General features: G+C 36.5%; 1 protein-coding gene and 1 pseudogene across 1 annotated transcript in view; both read right to left on the bottom strand.

The window, feature by feature from the left end:
• DYNC1I1 (dynein cytoplasmic 1 intermediate chain 1) overlaps positions 1-21800 on the bottom strand; it is a 130833-nt gene that overhangs the window by 10223 nt on the left and 98810 nt on the right. The window contains exons 10-11 of the mRNA XM_064290407.1: positions 13273-13413; positions 9015-9140 (exon numbers count right to left, since the gene is read on the bottom strand). Coding sequence (XP_064146477.1) covers positions 9015-9140; positions 13273-13413 — 267 coding nt within the window. The remainder of the gene's footprint in view (positions 1-9014; positions 9141-13272; positions 13414-21800) is intronic.
• LOC104845612 (small ribosomal subunit protein eS1-like) lies at positions 18827-20229 on the bottom strand (annotated as a pseudogene).

The following is a 21800-nucleotide window of genomic DNA, read 5'->3' as shown; positions in this document are numbered from 1 at the left end:
AGAAAGAAAACTTATTGCTAAACACCTTAAAAACATTTATCAAGGTAATAAAAGAAATGTCATTCCCTCCTACTGAATGTTTGGGCATAAAAGAGGTATTTTTATAATGCAGTTCATGATTTACCATATCTATAGTGTCCAAAAAAAGCACAATGAAAAGGAAGCATTTTTCCAGTGGTTTGACAACTATTTGAATCAACTGTTATACTTTCATTACACTAGTGGCCAACTGCTCAGTTTTAAAAGCACAAGAGAGGAGGGGGACTGGGATAGAGATTGGGGAGGAAAGATAAGCAATCTTTTCTAAGTATATTTTCTAAATATCCTTGTCCATGCAAATATATAAATGGATTTTTTCCCCCTCATCAATCTACAGCTAACTTAGAGGCTGTATTCTGAACGCTTTGCACAATCAAACTTTTCAACTAACTCCCCAACTTTCACACGTGAATCGTTCATTCACTCATCAAGTATTTATTGAGCATCTAGTATGTGCCAGCCACTGTGCTAGACAAGGTTACTCTGTTCAAACAGAATAATTGTCAAGTATCCACTTGATGTATGTTTCTGTGGGCATAGCTTTCTGAAGAATTTTTCCAAAGAAAAACCCTACCGTAAAAATATAATCAGGGATTTGAAACGTATGTGTTTTTATCACCCAAAGGAGGGTGGCTAACCTGTTTTTTTTTTTTTTTTTTTCCTCTAAGTCAAAAAGATGGCTAGTCTTTATAATAATAAGAGGTATTTACTTTCTACCAAAAGGCCCTTAATGCTGAGACAAAAAAAAAAATCAAATATTTAATCTAAATGTTGAGAAAATACTTGCTGGCCATTAAGAGAACTTAGACATTGACCACTTATCAGTTTTATATACCAATATAAGAGTACAAATCTTCCTTCTACAATATTAAGCTTTGATATTCCCTAAATGATAAATAATTCATTTTTTAAAATTTAAAAGAGTTTCTGATAGTTGACATTCTCAAAAATTCATGCAAACCTTCCTGGAAATTGGAATATAATGATTCATTCACTTCCTCATTTTGCAAGTCCAACCTCCGTGGTACATAAATATTTACACAGAAACATGCAGATATTTGATTGCATATTATATTTTAGATATACAAATAGAAGCACACATACACATGTAAGAAACAAATAACTTTCCATTTCTATACAGGAAAGTATTAATCTAGATCACAGATGACTGGAGCAGCTTCACACCCGGCTGGACTAAGCTGTCATTTGAGGCTACTGTTCTAAGCAGCAATTTCTCAAGACAAATTTAGCAGTTTTGAAAATCTGAAACTAAACACAATTTTTTTAGCCATAAAAAAATTAACACTATAATTAACAACTGCTTCAGAATCCAAACTGCTATTGAAGATGACAGTTGGAACCCACGGAAGAATCATAAAGATGATTAATTATACAAACTGGTTCTTGTTTCAGAAGGTTTGTATTCATAGACCATTTATCAGCCAAATGAGAATATATGAATTCCACTGACGATTGCAAATTACTATACACATATTAATTTGATTTTCACAAAAGTAGATATTAGGGTTTTCTTTTCATTTAAATGACTACTCCACAGTGCATAAAAGTCAGAAGTATTTTCTCATCAATTCAGAAAAAAAAAGTAGCTTGAAAAGATATTAATCATATTAAGTCCATTTTCATAAACTATGCTACCTGAATAAGCACATTACATAATAAATTAGTTTAATTGTGGCCTTTTACATATATAATTATCAAAATGAAAGTCACTCCTGTTATGCTTGCTATAAGATGAATAATTATAATATTAATTTAATGGAATTAAAACTGCCTATTCTTTCTAAAATTAAGTACTTTTCCTAGAAGAAATCAAGTTACTACTAAAATTACGATCATACATTTTACCCAAATTATTTTATTTCAAATACATATAATTTATCCGGACAAAGACATGGATTAATATGTACCATTTCAAAGTGGTTTATTTTATATAATTATATTTATGAGCACCCCAAATCTGCCCAAATATGCCTTTGTGCTCCTGACTTAACTGCATGGTGTCATAGCTTTAACAGTCAAAATTCAGGTAAAAACGACAAAACAAAACATCAGCTGATGTTTTGTTTCTACCTAGGTTATCATCGACAGGACTGGGTGTTTGAATTTTCAGGCGTTACCTGGATGTTCGGCATCATGAAAGAATTTATGTTTAAGTCTTTTCTTTTCAATGGAGAAAACCAAAGGAAGTGTTTAGCACCAGCTAAAGAAAATAACATAGTTTATCCACTGGAGAATAAGCCAGTACTTGCAAAGACCTTCAAGAATCCAGCAACTTACTGGAACACTCACTTAATGAGAAACACAAGCGTTTGCGGTAGCAGTAACTTTGCTAAGGTGGTATCAGCTCTGTTTGCCTCTTCTGATGGCCTGTCATGGTTTAGTCAGCAGCAGCAAGTAACCGCCATCATAAAGCACAATTAAATCGACTGATTTCAAATGCATTTCTTTGTCATTAAAGAACTCCTATTTGAATTAATCTCAAAAAACAAAACAAAACAAACAAAAACACAAAACTCAGTTTAACTTCATATTTTGGGTTCTTCATAGCTCCCATCCCAAGAAGAGGGGTTGTTTATATTCAAGGCACAGGATTCCTGATGGAGAATCGATGGTGGCTCATCCTACTGAAAACACAAAGTATCCCACAAAGCCAACAATTATTGCCCAAGTGTAATCCACTTAAAAACCATAAATGTACTGCATTTATTTATTTTAACTCCCTGCATTTCCAGCTTATCAGATGCTATGACATGGGACTGCTATTTTAAGTGCAAGGGAATTGGCACATTGGATCACTCTTTTTTTTATTAATTGTGCTGGCCGTAAAAACTGTTTGAAGCACTTCTTAATAAATGGTCCTTATTACATTTGACCATTATTTCTAGAATACATTACATAGGCCATTTTTCCTGTTTGGATTCCAAATAAACTTTTCATTTCAGCTTTAAAATACATTCTAATGGACATTTAAAATCACACTCTACCGACTTTACAACAGTTATATTTGATCTCTCATATTCGCCTGCATTTTTCTGATCCAAGAATTTCTCAAGGCCCTTTAAAAACATTAATGAATGCCAAATTGATTGTATTTATTGAAATCTGTAATAAAATGCTGCTTTCTTCTGGTCCTAAAATAGTCATATCAAACACGCTATTTGAAATGCTGCCAAAATTTAGGGTTAAAATGTAAAGATCTAGGTACATTTTCTTAGGTAATTAGTAAATGGGACATCAAACAGATAAAGCTAGCATGATAGAATTTATTCATCTTCTAAATGACAGTTTTTAAATTGCCATTTTATTTTGCAAATTCTAGTTTAAGCTGAACACCATTTTGGAACTTCACCATTTGACGACTGTAAAAATATAATTGGGGATTTGAAACTTCTGTGTTTTTATTACAATTGAAAACAAAATCTTCCCTGGAAGAGGTTAATGGAAAAAGAAATAATAGGAGGTTGAAGATAAACTTCTTTTTTCAAAACTGAAAACTGCAAACAGCATTTTAACTAATTCAGATAAGCAGCAAACATAGTCGTTAGGAGATATTTATGACAGCCCCATCTATGTGACAGCACTGAAGCAGTAACAATGGCAGCAGGCTTTCTATAAAACACATCTGCAAGACAGACAGGTAGATAGGCCTGGCTATCAATCATAAGGACACGTGAACAGTTCTATACTCACTGGCCCATGCGCCATTCAAATCAACTCCATATAGAAGAAGCTTGCTGTTCAGTAAAGGAGCCATAGCAGTGAGTAATCTTTATTTTTAATTCTTTCTAATCTTTATTTTTAATTCTTTCACATATCACTTAAAAAAAAATCCAACAATGATTAACAGCTTTCTATGAGCCTACTGAAGCCAAACACATTGAACATTTTCAGGTTATATCTGTAGTTAATTCATGCCTTGTTACCTTACCATGTTACAGTTAATTGAATGGGTTCAAATAGCACCCAAACAAGCAGATTGTATACCATAGTGTGAAGAGCAAAGTCCCCCAAACTTATTCAGGAGCTAGGCTCATTTTTTATTTTAAGTGTCAGAACATTTAAATGGTTCATGCAATTGCTGCCTATCTAAGTAACTTTTCAGATGCACGAGTAGAATTAAAATGATAGCCAGATAATAAAAAAGGGTCTTCTCTGTCTTTTGTTGGATTCACAAAACTTCCATTTATGCTAATGGGAGTAAGCACCTGCTCTGCAAAGAAAATCGACCCCTATCTGTGAAAATAAATGTGTACTGTATACTTTGCAGATACAATGTTGAAGTCAAACAACAAAAAAAAGTGTGCTATATAAATAAAGCATCATGTGGCCTACCTGAAAACACTGTTGCTGTTTTATATTTTACCTTCTTAGTCACAGGCCCCAAGGTATTACTCATGCCATTTCATAACGAAAGGAAAAAAAAAAACAAGGGTTCGGGATGGACAAACTCAATCTGGTGATTTCCGTGAGCTCATACACAGTCCTTTGTTTACCCCTTCAGAAGTTCATAATAAATTGCATCAGTAAATCTGGACTCAAGCCATTGCCCTCTGCCATCATCCTAAAAGTCATGGAGGATAATTGTACATAATAGAGGAGGGCATGATCATGGGGGCACTATGCTGGGACTCCCTGAGGCAGCCGCAGCCTCAGCTGGGACAGATGAGGCAGACGACTGTTAGCGACTGGTGACACGAGAGTCCCTTTCTGCAGTGCCCTTCTCGCTGAGCTCCAGGTCTCAGAGGAAGAAAATCTACGTGGACCTGAATGAGGACATCTCCACTGGCAGTCAGAAGTCTTTCTTATCAGGAGGCCCGCACGATGCGGTGAACAGAGAGCGCCTGTCCTACCCCCCTCCGACCGTAATAAGCATCATAGAAATCTTTCCCAGACTTATATAATACTTTCAGTTAAAATTACAATGTAATCAGAATGGGGCTGCAGGGAGGGGAATTAGAGTTTCCAGTACGGCTTCCACTCTCTTTTTCTGGGCCTTATGACGTTGATAATATAAAAATCATTGCCACTCTCATTCAACATTTTTAAATAGTTTTAAGAAATAAGTAATAAGAAGACCATACAGCATGTACTCCATGTAACCAAATTTCTAAAGATTGCTCCTTCTTCCTAATGACTTTGGCGATTGCTCCTTCTTCCTAATGACCTTGGCGAAGGCCAAAATTTTTCATTTCTGATAGGGCCGCTATGAGTCAGAATCGACTTGACAGTAACGTGTTTGGGTTTTTTTTTGGTTTTTTGGATATGCACCATGAGTGGTATTAAGAGCAATATTCTTGTGGACAGGATTGGCTACATAATTTGTGAGGCCCAGCACAAAATGAAAATGCAGAGCCCCTTGTGAAAAAGTTTTTTAAACAATTGCAAGGCAGTGATGGTGGAGCATTAAACCAAGCACAGGGCTGTCCTAAGCAGAAGCTGCAAACCCCTGAAGCCAGTCTTGCTTGTGGAATACAACCTTGGCAAAAGATAGCCTGTTGCCTCTGTCTTTCTCTCCCACTTAACAGGTCTCAGTCAAATCAACACTTGGAGAATGAGTGTGAAATGTCTCCCCACAGACAGGCACCTATTATTCAACGTACCAAAGTTCCACGGAAAATGGATGGACAAAGTATACTTTAAAAACTACTATTTACTTTCTTAATATGGTTTGTAGTATAAGACTTATCTAAAAGCGTTTCACCTTTTTTTCCTAGAGGGTTCCACAAACAAGGTTTTCCATCCAAAGGCCAGCATGACCCTGGTGACGGGTACAGTTTTAATGAGGACCAGAGGAACAATTTTGAACACAGATAATGGTAGCAGACTGTACTGGTGACCTGGCTCTCAATGCCATTTTTTTTTCTTTTCTATTTTTTTTTTTTTTTTCCTTTTTAAATTCCTTCCTTCCCCCACCTCTTCCCTTTCACCAGCTGGGCACCAGCCTTAGATTTGATCCCTAATTCTAAATAGGCCAGTTTGCTGTGAAGATACTTCGTCGGGTTTTCTGCAGTTTGGGTGACTTGGAAGGCTGGTGAGTTACTGTTTAGATGCTGCCCTTCTCTTCAAAGTACAGTTATGCTCTGTCAGTTCTAGGCTGGTGAATGAGACAATAGTAATTACATTAATCTTGGCATTTGCCGGTGAAGTGATCTACCATCTCTCAGAAGTGGGCTTCCGCTAAGCCTCAGCTTCAGGGAAGTTATCTTTCCTTTTATCACATGGTGGCTCTCCAAAACTTGGTCTTGGGAGATTTAGAATAGGGCATAGAGGTGAGCGAAGAGAAACAAAAGCCATTTTTTTTTTTCCAGCAGTAAAATCAGTATATTGAGATACTTTACAAAAATATTTAGAGAAAACAGTAGTTAAGACAAAAATTATTTTGTTAACTGAGTTTTTCTGAGCTATAGACTGCTTTGTATATGATCAAACAATACAGAAAGAATTGTTCAAGGGTTTTTTATAAGCCTACCCTGATTTGTGGTCATTCAAAAAAGGACTAGAAGATTATAATATTACCTACTTTCAATAAAACAGTATATCCTCTTTTTTTTTTTTTTCCTGGTAGTGAATTTGTAGGAATAAACAACTCTACAAATTGTTTGGCCTATTATATGTCACAGAGATTTTTCTATAGCCTGTCTAGACTCCAGACAATAGGCGAGACTGGCCTATAGTTGCAGACATTTCTATAGTCTGTAATATCACGTAGAAAAGTAAGGGCAATAATACAAACATGAAAGCCAGCCTGACCTGCCAGTACAATTGTGGAAATATGAGTATAACAACACTTTACAATTTAGAAATGATGACAGCAACCTAGAAAGAAGTTTTAGTAGCCACATATGAGCCAAAGCAACTTCTGAAACATCATATATACTCCCAAAATATGAGTCATAGTCCAACAATTCTGTCCATAGACTATAAAATCACTTTACTACAGAAAATTCTGTATACATATTATGTTGTTTCTTATTGCATAAAGATGGTATATGTGTGTATATGTATGTGGTATATGTGTATATATATTATTATATAAATTTATATACATATTAAATATATATTGCAATGTATAATTTTATAATATAAATAATATTTATAGTCATAAATACTTTAAAAAAGGCTTTTCTTTAAATAAATCAGATAGTTAAACTATTCTATATTTTAGCCCTCTGAGAATAAAACAAAAACAAGGAGGGATAAAATAATTCATATTGCCGATAATGTTAAGAGAGTTAAGGGACATTGTGTTTAAGCAAGGGAAGTGGAAAAAAAGCCTTAACATTTTGTCTATTTTTGTCCATTTCGTCTCTAAACATGTCTCCAGATCTATATCTCTTCCACAATTACACTTGTTAGAAGAGAAGGAAGGATGGAAGGAAAGAAAGAAGGAACGGAGGAAGGAAAGAAAGAAAAAAAAGAAAGGAGACACCTTGTTTAATTCTTTATATTCTCCTTCTTTGTTCACACTTTTGTTTTTTTAGGAAATAACCCAATAAAGAGTATTTGTCTGTGTTGTTATTATTCAGTTTTATTTGGATGAAGACCATGAAAAACATGAATTAAATATAAAGAATAATCATAGAAGAAAATATGGCCCTACAACTACTGGCAATATTTTCTACTCGGGGAACACTTCCTGTCCCAAAGACTCCAAACTCTATCAGTAGTCACTAGACCCTTAACATCTTCATCACTGGGGTTCGAGATGAACACAGTCCTTGTCACTATTGGAAGGACTCAGTTTGTGGCAGCAGGGACAGTCACGGGGCAGCTAATGAGATATGACATGCGGTAAAACCAAGAGATTCCTTCTGTTGTTTTACTTAGAGCTGTGCATCCCCGAACAGAAAGCTCCTCATCTCTAAAGGCATTTAGTTTCTGTCTGTGGCTGAGTTTTAGAAAGTATCATCCGGCTTGTTTCAACACAATCGCCTCTACCATCTAGCAGTGTATAACACATCATTAAAAGTTTCGCTGTAGAACAAACCATCTCAGATTGCCAAATTTATAGCACGCTGATTGATGAAACCATAAAGCGCCTTTCTCAGTGTGATCGTCTAAGCCCATCCACCAGGCACTCACAGAGCACTTCCTAGGTCTAGGAGGTTATACACACAAATGTGGTGTATCTTTCCTCTGGAACACAAGTGTTAGATTCATAATTTGCCAAAGCAGCATTACACAATGCTCTTACTTGGTTTGCTTGAAAGTTCAATATTTTCTCTATCTCTAGGAAAACATTCTTTAACCTTATCAGAAATGAAGGCTATGTCAACACTTTCTCATATAATAAAAGTAAACAGATATGCCTATGTGTAATTGATTGATAATTTAACATTAAACAAAGCTAGTATAAAAATTCAAGGAGATTTATTCTTAATAAAAGACATAGTTTTTTTTTCCTTTTGATACCTGTTCTTGACATTCAGGCATACTTTATGTATCATGCAATAAGACATATCGGATAGCTATATATCTCACATAAGAACCTCTGAATACTACGAAAATGGTTCAAAATTCTGATTCATCTCAGCCTTATTATTTGGCTGCTCTTTTATTAAAGGGAAATCGTATATATTTTAGTTTAGCATATCAACTAAAATTTTATTTTTCAAATTGAAAAACAGAACTTCCAAATTCATGTTAGCATGATATATTTGGCAAACTTTTTGTTCTCACAAAATTGGTGAGAAGCGCCATGCTTCTCACAGGATAGCTGGGAATTGCACAGCACTTTAAAAGGGGCTTGGATGATTAACTAAAGTGTCCTGTGCATGGAGACAGAAGACCAAATTAGGTCCTAAGGAAGTCTCACCAAACTCCCACTGAAGTCAATGGAAATTTGCAAACACACTCAAGAGGGCTCTTCTGGCCCACAAGGTCTCGTTAACAATTTCACTAGATCTTTGAAGTAGATACACAAGTCAAAGAAAAAAAAATGTATATACATGTACCTCTCCAACGTCGTAGATCCAGATGCGGCCTTCTGAGTCCCCAACGGCAACTTCTTTGCCAGCTTGAGCCCAACGAACACGGTTTAGGGCGGATGCCCCCTCAATGGCCACACTTGCTGTTGGAACCTGCCAAAAGGTTACAACAGAAAAAAAGAATCTCTGAGTATGAATTTAAATACACTAACATACAATGACACGGTTCACTGGATGAGTCATCACTGCCCTCATGCATGTAAAATAACGCACATCCCTTGTACAGGGGTAAAAAAGGATTTATCAGTCTTAAATCATCTGCTCTGCTGAATATCGAGGGTTTGAGAGAATAGACTAACAAAAAGGGAACAAGGGACAGTCTTTTTCCACAGTCAGTGGGCACTGAGCGGCCTACATATTTCTTCGGATTATGCAGGGTATGTACATCCAACATCCAACCACAACGGCTAAACGTGATATTTACGATCAGGTCATGATTTCTAGATTGATGGAGAGAGAGGTTTCAGGATTGAGAAAAGATTAAGGATACTATAAAAGGCAGGAGGAGGTGGGTGTGATGGAATAAATGTTGTATTTATCTGAACGTTCAAAAAAAAAAACACAGAAGTATTACTTCCCCCAAATCTCATCTGGGATGGGATGATCAGAAGAAAAGAAAGTATGCAGGCAAGAAACTTCAAAAATTCAAATTCTCCTTTTTTTTCTTTTTTTTTTCTGTTTTTCCTTCCTCTGGCAGTACCAGGGCGTGAGAAGTGGTTGATAACTGGTGACGATGTCCCCAGTGTGATAACCCTGATAAAATGGAGCTACCTACTTGTAGAACTGTTGGTTTTTTTTTTTTTTTTAACTTGTAGAAAGTACCTTACATCTTCTTTAATAAGCACCTTGAAATCTGAAAACGTATGTAAATTATATTAATTATTATTAAAGTGAAAAAGGGAAGTGCGGAAACGGAACCGACAGTGTTTGGTACAAGAACCTCAGTACTTGGAAAAAGAATCTTGGTGTGCCCATCCCCTCTTCCACCATCAGCTGTGTAAACTCTTGTCTTCAGGGCTGAAACTTTATAACAAGCCTTCTATAAGAATGTTGGATAGCAAATGATTACAGGCCTTTCAAAAAGAAAAAGGTAATACATATTAAAATAAACAAAAATAGAGAAAAGAGGACTGCTGAGATCACCTCATGCCACTGTTTCAGACCTGCGTCTAATAAACATCTCGTATTAGGATGGAAACGTGACATGTACTATGACTTAGCACCCCGGCATTCTGTTATTCAGGCAATTGAAACCATTTGTTTATATGAGATTATTGACCCAATACTTATCTTTAAAATAGCAATAAAAACTGTCATATGTAAGAATCTATGTTCAAACATAATCTTGAAATCAATAAAAATTCTTTCACCTGCTTAAATCACTGTATGTCAGTTGTGAGCAAAAATGTAAAACAAAAGTCCCGGCTCATTTATTTTTTAAAAATACACAATTTCTACGATAAAGTTACCTGCTGTGCATCCTAGAGCCTGAATTTTTAACCAAACCTTTCAGAGGCTAAAACAATGTGAATTTAGATGGGCCATAACTCTGTCAATACACTTTATTATTAGTGTGCTGCCCAGAAAACAAATCTGTGATTCGGTATAGAGCCTTCAGAGTTCTTTTTCAACTCCATAATTTAGAAGGATCATACTATACTTAACTCTATTCAATATCAGATTTTATCTATGAAAACCTGAAAACTTGAATAAAAATTTATAATCTTAATATAGTAAAAAATTAATCTCTCAAAAGAAATTGACCTTCTGACATATTTTAAATAATATATAATACATTTTTTTTAGATTTTTCTTCATTTGGAATTTAAGTAATGTGGTAAACTGAAACAATATTATAACCATTTTAAAAATACCTTTTCATAGATATTAGAAATGGTCAAAGGAAAAAAAATGACTGTCACAGTGCTTTGTTTATAGCACGTGCTAAAAAAAATTTATCGAATGAAGGAAATGAAAAAATATATTTGTATTAATCTGACCTTTCAAAAATTGGTAAGTCTATAATTAAGCCATATGTTCTCTTTCTCTCTCATCTTTTGGTTTCAAAAACATTTCCAATTTTTTTTTTAATGCCTCAGTAATTTTAATTGCAAAAACTGGATATATACGGGATAAATTACTACATCAAGCAATAGTAGTAATACTGAGGAAGGTAAATTTTAAACATCCTCATGTAATAGCTGGAATAATATAGTCTAAAAGTGCAGTAATTTGAACAACAACGACAAAAGACTCCTTCGCAAGTCACTGGGAATTCAGGTTCTTTTTTTTTTTTAAGGAAATCTAATTCCTAATCTGACAAATATTTGAAAAATGTTGCTCAACTTGCTAGAAGGCAAAATGATTTGAGGATTTAAAAAAAATTGTCCAGCACATCACTGGATTTGAATCCAACTCATATTGTGAAAACAGAACCATGCTTACTTTGAAACTACATGATGGGCACGCCTCCAGTAATGGTGTTTCAAGAATGTTTAACTACTAAACTCTTACACGGCTGTTTCTTGATACCGAGACAGAGAAGGGAAAAAATTACATTTGACATCCTTGAGACATTATTTCATTTTACCTAAAATGCAGATTATAAGAAACAAAACCAAACCAGCTCCCCAGGAATTTTAAGGGAGTTTGCAGAACCCTGACTGCCCTCACCAGTATCATAGTTGGGCATCACCTAAACAGCATCTCTTCTAAGCCTGATGTCTTACAGAGTGGGCTCAAAAGTCAATCCGGAAAATGCTCGTTTTTTGGTTGCCTGAGGTGAATGAGTTTCTTCTAGCAAATAGAAGCAATATCATTTTAATTCACAGCAATGAAAGACTTTGGGAAACCATTACAATGCAGGGTAACATCTTTGTATTAAGAGCAATACTGTTACAGACATTTCAACATCAAAAATGATGGACATTTCACATACTCATGCTGTTTTGATTATTTTCAAAGATGCTTCATTATATAACTCTTATCCCTGTCACACTGCTCTTGGAGTTAAAAGAAAAATGGACTTAAAAAGGAAAGATTAAAACAAAAACAAAACTATTGGGCAGGGTTTAGAGGTGAATATACCCTTGCAAGATACAATGACTCAACAATAGAACCTGAAGGATGTTTCCCTGCTCCCTCCCACAAAAAATACTGGGGTGTCTGCTCCTCCTCATATCCTCCAGCTGTAGGCTTTCTAATTAAAAAGGCTGAGCTGCTTCCGCCTCAAAACACTTCAAAAGACCTTTCTCCTGTTCTCCACTTGATATACAGCTTGCAGCACTTGTTCCTCTTACCGTTTCATTCTTATTTATGGAGAGCTGCCCTAAATCAGAAACCAGGAAAAGATACAGTAACCATTTTATTTGACTAAATTGAAGGACATTTAATGTTCACTTTTTTTAAAAAACAGAAGGAAAAACACCTCCATCCCAGTAGCTGAATTAGCATCTCAATAATTTTGAAAAAGGGAAAAAAGTAAAAATACACATGGCCAAATTTTAAAAACATATATATGACATACCTTTTAAAACATATGAATTTCTTTATTGTCAGTTACTTTTTTTAAAAAAAAATGTATATTTTTCACTTGTGAACTACTCTAAATATGTGAAAATCTGTATTTTTTTTATAGTGGGTTTTATATACAAGTTCAAAGTTAACTATTGTAAAAGTCCGAGTTCAATATCTTAGATAAGGAATATTATCTTGGTAAAAATCAAATGGAGGATAGATCTAAACAGAAAAATAAAAATAAAGTCAACAGAATTTTTTACGGATTCAAAATAGAGATCTCGCAAATAGCCAACACTGACAACCGGCCCTTTTAAAGAGTCCATCTAAAATCGGAGTCTACAAAAGCTTACTTTTCCAAGAGTTTGCCAATAAAGTCATTTCAATAACGCTCTGAAAAATGCCTGTGTGTCCTTTCCGTAGGCAAAGGCATGGACACATATCGTTTTGCTCTTTGCAAAGAAGGGTCATCAATTGTCCAAGACCTGCCACGGCTTTGAGATGAAGTGAGATTAAATGATTTTTGGCAACTGCATCTGCAAATCCCCCTCAGGGAAATCGAGAATGGGGGGCCGGCAGCTCAGCTGCAGTTGGAGGGTCTGTCCAAAACAATGCCGTTGTCGAGAGGGAGAGGGAGCGAGAGCGGGAGAGACGGGCGGACTGCACCCCCTTCCCAGCCTCCCGGCCCGGCGCCTGCGCCGCCGCTCACCTCGGTGTCAGTGTTGAGGTTCCAGAGGTCCAAGCGCCCCATCCCGTCCACGCAGGCAAAGAGCGCGGGATGCACGGGGGACCACATGACGTCGTACACATAGTCTGCGTTGTCTTCAAAGGAGTAGAGCGGCTTGTTGTGCTGTAAAGCAGAGAGACCGTGAAGACTTTGTGGCGCTGCTGCCGCCTCGGGCTGTCTAGCGAGCCTAATTAAAAACTTTGCACATTCACAACGTGTCATAAAACTGCCCGAGATGAAAGTCCTCGGAAAGGTGAAGCGGAGCTTTAAAGTGACTAGGACTGTCCAGTAGCATAAATAAATACCACCGAGGCGGGGTGAAGGGCCAGGGGCTGAGCTGGACGGGGGTGGGGGCGGTTTCAGACACGGTCGTAGGAGACATTCCAGACAGGTGGACGGGACTACCCCTTAGCTCGGAAATCTCGCCGGGCAACCCTTGGCGAGTCGCTCGGAACCTGAACGGGGCCGAGGTCTGCCGGGATCAGACCCCGTCGGTGCTCTGGAAGCCCCTGCAGCCCCGGCAACCCTGAGACCCTCGCTTTGAAGGCAACGCCTGCCACCTCGTGGTTGCTTTCTGTAGCTGCAATGGCTGGTACTGTTCCCAGTCCAACCCTAGGCCAAGTTCATGTATCCATAGATCCTTTGAGGTGGGTAATTGGAAAAAATACTTTGAAGGAGATTGTAGCTTTTCTGGGAAGTAAAAATTTCGCCGTCCTAAAATCCTGCTACTTTACACAGGGTCAGTTTACCAAAAACAGGTAAATTGGTGGCTCACTCTAATACACTGGAGCTAACCCACTCCCTCACCCTCTGATAAATGAACCATATTTTCTAGATCACCCAGTGTTTCCAAGAACCCTCAAATTGATGTTTCGGGGGAAAATGTATTTTTGCATACAAATGCTTCCATTCCAGAGGGATACAATAAATTAAAATTGCACTTTTGATTTTCAGTGAATATTGTCACATCAAAATAGCACAGAAGTCAGAGGCAAGTTTGAAAGTACACCAGAAATAAAATGTAATTGGACTTCATGAATTATTCATTCCATCTGGCTTGTCTTATTCTAATTTCTGCATAATGGCTTTACTAATCCCTGATCAATTAATGTAAAATGAAATTTAAATGATAATGAAAGCCCTAGAGATAAAAGAAATTAAGTATTCTTATATCCTCTGACAGAAATCTAAACAATGGGATTTTTTTTTTTTTCCAATGTCTTCTTCATCCAGTCAGCTGTCTGTATTCTCTTCATGGGCTCCACAGAATGGCTGTACAGGTCAGCGCAATGAGATCAAAAAAAGAAAATATCCGATATGAACAATCAAATCCTTTCTGCATAGAATGTTCAAAGAATGTATCTGTAGGAAATAGGATCCAAATATTAGAGAAGACTCCCAAAGTGTACTGTGAGTGAATGTAAATCCCACAAAATGCATGTGTCGAAATCGAAGCGAGAGAAACCAGTGTGAGGGTGGTAAACCTTCTATAACCTAAACCTAATGCAAAAATGTGTGAAGTAGTCACTTTAAGCGATTTCTCTTTCCTTGAGTTGTAATGCTTTGACATTTTAAAATCGCTGCTCAGAAGTGAAAAAAAAAATTGTAATACATTAAAAGCAACATAGATTTTAGATGGTCCATTGTGTGTGCTTGTATGTATGTGAGAAGCGTCTTCTTTTGAATTCAAAAAATATCTGATGGTGGGGGTGGTAATTTGAAAAAGAATATATGACATGGTGAAATCAAAAATAATTCGATGGACATTAGTCTTATAATTTTCTAGTTTATTATCCTATGACTCTTTTATGCCGACATATTAATTATACATTATGTTTGCCGTGTGATTTGGAGATAAAAATTATCTGCCCATTGGCTATTTGTGTAGTTTCTTTCTTCCTCTGGACTAAAAAGATGATTCAAATTACTATCTCCAGAAAAGCTGAATGCCCAATGACACCTGAAAGTAAAACAATTATATCATTTTTTTCTTATTAATTTCCAAAAAAAAAGTGTGGACTAGCTGCTCCTTCCCTGACCACTTGTGAATATTAAACTCTAATTCTTAGTAGATGATTATTCCCACCCCAGTACTTGGTTTTATAGCTAGCCAGCCAATGTTTGTAAAAGAATAATACACTTTTCTTAAAGTCAAAGTGTGTTCAAGACTTATACATGCTTTATAGTCGATTCTCAGTACCCTCTCTGATTAACTGAGCTGAGAGTATACCTGAGGATATAGATATACACATACAGACACACAATAAACACATCTACAGTTCTTGTTTTGATCAATTAAAAGATCATCCAGTTTTAAAGAGTCATTTTCTAAGGAACTGATATTATTTAATCAATATTAATATTTAATATTTATTAAGGGATAAATTATCCTGCTAATCTCTAATGTTCTGTTTCATTCCCTTTTTTTTTTTTTTTTACTAGTTTCTTCTCTGAGAAGCAGTCATAATTGTAGTATATCCTGGAGACTTTATTTTTTAAATATCTAGAAAAAACTGTTATGGTTCATGTTACCAAAAACCAGTTTTCTCATATTTAATAGTATCGTATTGAAATACTGTTATTCTGTTGGTGCCACCTCTAGACTTTCTCCAACTTCCTTATCACTCCCCACCTCAAAACCTTAATTTTCCATTATAAAAGTCTCTGAGGAAGTAAGTAATTCCAGGGTGCAGTATGTCTGTGTTTGGGGGAAGGGAGGAGGGCTTGTATTTTCAAAAAGCTTTGCTTTAACCTTGATAAATTTATAGATTGAGGAAAGTCTCAGGACACCAGGATTGAACCTATCATCCTGGTACCAAGTGAGTGGATATCTACCAGCCACTAGTTCCCAAGTACAGCATAGATATTGGGGTCTGTTAATGCCTTATAGTAGTGAGCAGGGCTATTTTGAATATTAATTATACTTTTTTCAATAAACAGATTTTATCATTCTCTTTTATTTGGGGCTCAAAGGGTAATCTGAAAACCATATTAAAAATTTGTCTCAAATGCTTACTATAAACATTTTATGATAAAACACATATTTTTATCATGAAATGTTAACATTTCCATAAAAGAATCCAAGAGCATCAGGTCTAAAAAAGCCTGTTTTTGAATTTGTGAAACATAAATGTATAGAGCTACAAACTTGGTATGGGATTATCACTGATTTTGGAAAACTATAAGTTTCAAAAAGGTAGAGAGTGAACCCTATAATAGCTTTTGTATACATTAAAGCCACAATATTTACTCTGCAAAATACTCAAAGCCATTTAGTAAACTAAATATCATTCCACGGCACGTTACTGTAGAAAGCGTTTTTCAAAACAAGCAAATTTCACTAGACAAAGACTCCTTCATCTGTGTGTTTCCTTTTCTATTGCCATGTTGAGCATCAGTGAACTGGTAAAGAAAAAAAAGAAAACTGCACCCTTAAGCAACCTACTGCTCGTGTGGCACAGGCCAGTGAAATAAAGCCGTGACCCCCTGCTGCTTTAGATGCGTTTCCAGGGCGGTACCAATAACAGTAAAATATCCAGACCCAGACCCAATGATTTTAATGTGCCAACTCTCAAACAGAGCAGTGAAGTAGGCTATCAGTCGCTTCCCAGACAGACACGGACAGGGAAGGGTAAATTGTAGGGTGTTTGCTGTGTGCCTGACTATTTACAAGTTGTCTAATTTAATCCGCATAAAATCTCTGTAAGGTAGATGGTATTTACAGAAAAGAAAATTATAGTTCAGGGAGGTTAGTAACTTTCCCAAGGCCACAAAAGTTGTAAGTGGTGGAGTTGAATTTGGAATGCAGGTTTTTCTAACTGTTCAGCACTTCCTCTATTCACTAGACCATATAATCCTATAAAACATAGCAATGGTCTTCAATCTTCATAGATAAAACAATAGATCTGCTGCTCTACTCTTTACGGTCTCATGCAATTCAACTAATATTTCTTGAATACATACTACAGACCTGGTAGAAACAGTTAAAAAACATTGCAGTCAGAATGATTATTTCTTTTCTTGAATCTGTTATTAATGATCTAGAAGATCGTACCCACACATTTCCAGGCATCTTTAGTACCCTGTGATGCTAACAGGGAGACTCTGGGTGGTGCAAACTGTGAAGCACTCAGCTACTATCCAAAAGGTTGAAGGTCGGAGTCCAGCCAGAGGTGCCTCAGAAGAAAGGCCTGGTTATCTATGGAAAAATCAGCAGTTGAAAACCCTATGGAGCATAGTTCTACTCTGTCACACATGGGGACACCAGGAATTGGAATCGACTGGTATGGCAACTGGTTTTTGGATACTAACAGAAATCTTTTTCTCCTGAAAACTAAGAAATAGGAGGGGAATGGCCCATTAGCCAGCAGATACTAACAGCTGACCATGCTTGGAGAGTAGAATAAAATGAGGCTACAAGGCAAGGATCAGGGTTCCAGTTCACCGAACGTCTGTGTGAGGGACTACCATTATACTGTCTAAAAAATAGAGATAACAAAGCATGTAGCAGAAAAGGCAACGGGAGAAAGCAGAAAACCACACACTTTGGGCAATTCAGCGTACCATCCTTGGATCTTAGTTTTTTCATCTGTAAAATGGAAGGTTAGTGACTGATCACATGGGCTCTTAGTTTTGGCATTCTACGACTAACTACGCTCCACTGTACTTTACTACCTGCTGCACGGATGGAATGGAGTAAAGGATGTGAAAGTTTTTTCACAGAAACAAACAAACAAACAAAAACTAAACCCGTTGCCATACAGTAGAACTGCCCCATAGGGTTTTCAAAGAGCACCTGGTGGATTTGAACTGCTGATCCTTTGGTTAGCAGTGGTAGCTCTTAACCACTGTGCCACATTCAAAGGTAAGCATTATAACTAAAGCCATCTTCCTTGATGTTCTTTGGAATTCATATCACTGCCATTTTTTTCCTTACTTTGTATTTTAGTAAAGCATACATACAAAAATGCACCAGGATAGCTTTTAATGGAAAAAAAGAGAGAAAATATGAAAGTAATAAGAGACCTTCTATTTGATCCATTGCAGAGGAAATACAGAATATTAAATCCACATAAGAGAGGCAGATATGAAATCTGTTAAGAAAACGAAATTCTACACCATTAGCATTTTACAATAAAGACTTGATCTCTAGATTTGAGCTTGAATTTGATAAGTATACTTCTGAAAATGAATACAGCTGCATAGTTTTGCAATCAGTTAAATAGAAAATGATTTCACGAGAGGTGAGTTTCTATTTCTGATGTCAGATAAGTACCGAAGTCACGTCCAGAAAACACAATGTTTACTTTCTGTTATATATTTTCCACTTCTCAGGATCCTCTAGGCATCCCAATAGGATTTAGTGTTTTGAAGGCTAGTGAATAGGAAGATTTGTGTTAAAATGCCTCCTAACACCTCCAAACACTGTGGTTCTTGAGGTTGTATTTGTCTCTAAATGATTATAGACTCAGCAGAAATGTTTACCCAAACCATGAACATTTCTTTTGGAGTGGAGGGGGAATGAGGCAGAGTATAACCTGGGTGGAGGGGATAAATAATAGAATTTTTAATTTTCTCTTCTGAAATAAAAGAAAAACAAATGGAATCTTACCTTGAAAACTACATCCTCTTGAGAAAAAAATGATGACCAAAATACTAAACAATGAGTAATAAGAAAATATCCTTCAAAAATTATCATGTGTGTTCCTGTGAAGTCATTCAAAAAAAGAAAAAAAATCTAACCAGTTCTTCCAGGAAACATTAAAATGTGAGACCACAATGTCACTTTAAAAAGCCACCCAAGGACCCCAAACCTTTGGGCTCACACAAAAATGGATGTCTTCACCATAAAAAGAAAGTTCTTAAACAAACAAACCAAAACTTACAAAGCAAAGCAAACCAAAAAACCAACTCTCTGGCCCAAAAGAGGCATTGTGCCTTTGGTAGTCATGACTGGAAAACTTTATTTGCAAATTAATTTGAGAACCTTCTAAAGCACAAAATATTCTGTAAGTATCTTAATTTCTGTGGCTAGTATTAAAACAATACATATGATATCTCAATGATATCTTCACCTGTTTCAATCATGATCAGAAATCCAAAATAAGATATTCTTTTTTTTTTTTCCTTTCAAAAATAAGATCTTTTATTTGTCATCATTAAAAATCTGAATTTTAAACAGATTCTTGAACTGGTGGCTCATAGCCATCAGCTCATCCAACTTTAGGACCTGTTTCATCTCCAGTAGCTTTTCCAGAACCTTTTCCTTCACCATGAAGCTCCATGAGTTTTCCAAATTCAAACAGGTTTCTTCAGCATTTTTACTTTTCTAACAAACACATCATGGAAAGAATAAATAGATTGGCAAGACTTTTCTATGTCTTTCCCAGTGCTGTCTGGAATCAATTTATTGACTACTTCTTTCAAGTCATTTGTATACACGTCTTGGGTCATGATTTCCATCATTTTTTTCCCCGGATTTGGTGGACCTATTGATGCTGAGTTTAAGACATCTTTTGAATCTGATTGTTGTGTTTTTTAGTGAAACCAACACAGAACAGACAAAGCAAATAACCATCGGTAGTCTTGACATCAACATGAGCTTCTGTCATGGTCGCCATTTTTTGACAATGGAGCACATTTTGTCACGGGTAAGATTCATGCCATGGAAGTTGGTCAGTCAGTTTTTGCCCTGAACATCTTCAGTGATTAGCTTGAGTTTTCTAAATGCAACTTCATCATTCTGCAGACCAGCAAGGCTCACTTCAAAAACCCGACCATGAGGCCATTGGATACAATTTTTGTTCCCTGAGTTCTTGTGACTAGTGTTTTCCCAATATTTCTTATACTGAACATAGCTGGTGCTTTCACATCATACCAATCTGTCTTAGAAAATGGATCAACCACTTTCGTCTTGGCTCCTTTTTTGCCACCTTTCATGGTGCTGCTCAGAGAGCCAAAAGAATCGAACTTTCTTTGAGCTTATTTTGAGCAGAATATGTTTCCTGGGTCTATTTGTTGCTGGTGTGCATTAGATAAAAGTATATAAACACTTTAACTGGAATTCAAGAAGGTAACTCACAGCAGTCCAGGAATTGAGCATGTGCCTCTCTAGAAATGTAGAAGTTTTGCTAAATAAGTACTGAAGCCACATGAAAGGTATTCTTTGTTGCGCTACCTTCCTCTGCAGCCTATTTGCATGGCAGAGTCCTCCTAATCCAGGAGGCGCCACCAATAAAGAGGCTAATTATCCATATAAAAGAATGTATACATATTCACAGGTTTGGACTAGTATTTGAGTGTTTAAAGCCATGGCAAGAGCTACAAGCTTCGCCTAACTCACAAAAGGAGTACTTCCCATATTGGCAGGAGTTTTACAAATAACAGCTCCACCTAAAGGCTCTCCTTTAAAAAGCGTGTTTTAATAGTAGCACAAATCTGTATAGAATCACTGTGAAAAGGCTTTGCAAGTGAGGATGCTCTCTTGACTTGTTTTTTGCATTTTTCTCAACTACTATGGCAATTTTGGTATGTTCTGCATTCTTGCTTGTTTGAGTTGTGGCAAGGCAGAGAGGGACGTCGTTTTGTTGCCCAAAACAGGTTCAGCCAAGTTGGCTCTTTAGTACAATGGAGGCTGGCTGTTCTCTGGCCTGATAATCCCTTTCTGGACTAATATTCTGTCTCTGTAAGGTCATGTGGCTGTAGAAAGAAGCAAGAAGGTTCAAAAGAGCCCCTTTTTGGTAGCAACTGGCCCATCTCTACTATGGCTCAGTGGTTTCATAGCCAACATTATACTAGTCGAAGAAAGAAACATTCAGCATATACTTAATGGTCAGGTTGAATTAGGGGCTGTATTAGAAGACTGGGAGGGGAAGAGTGGACACTGGTATTGAGGATTAGGGGCTGTAAAGGGAGGATAATGAGCTGGACCTAGAAGCAGCTAGAAATGTGGTTGCATCAAGTGACTTAAAAAATTAGAAGGATGAGCAAGTAAAGTGGTATTTGTAGGCTCAAGCTGTCTTTGTTTACTTATTATTTATTTAATGTCAAACTATGCAGCTGTATTTTACTAGTTAAGTGGCAGAATATTCTCAGTCTGGTTCTTAAACTGCCAACCTCCACTCCAGCACTCTATTACCACATTACAAATCGTCCCACCAATATAATCAAATATGTATTATATATATTTGTTATATATAAACATGTGTGTGTATAATAATAATTCTTAAAAAAAAGTTTAAAAAATATCAAATTACAAACCCAGATCCATGCATTATGTTTGATGCCTTTTTACTCTTAATATCCAAATTGCCCACATTAGCATTTGCCAGTTCCTAGAGTTAATATGGAGCCCTGGTGGCGCAGTGGTTAAGAGCTTGGCTACTAACCAAAAGGTCAGCAGTTTGAATCTACTGGCTGCTCTTTGGAAACCCTATGCGGGCAGTTCTACACCGTCCTATGGGGTTGCTATGAGTCAGAATCGACTCAACAGCAACGGGTTTGGTTTTTTT

Source organism: Loxodonta africana, chromosome 8 (assembly GCF_030014295.1).
Source record: "Loxodonta africana isolate mLoxAfr1 chromosome 8, mLoxAfr1.hap2, whole genome shotgun sequence".
In the NCBI taxonomy this organism is placed as follows: Eukaryota; Metazoa; Chordata; class Mammalia; order Proboscidea; family Elephantidae; genus Loxodonta; species Loxodonta africana.
This window is presented reverse-complemented; position numbering and strand designations above follow the sequence as displayed.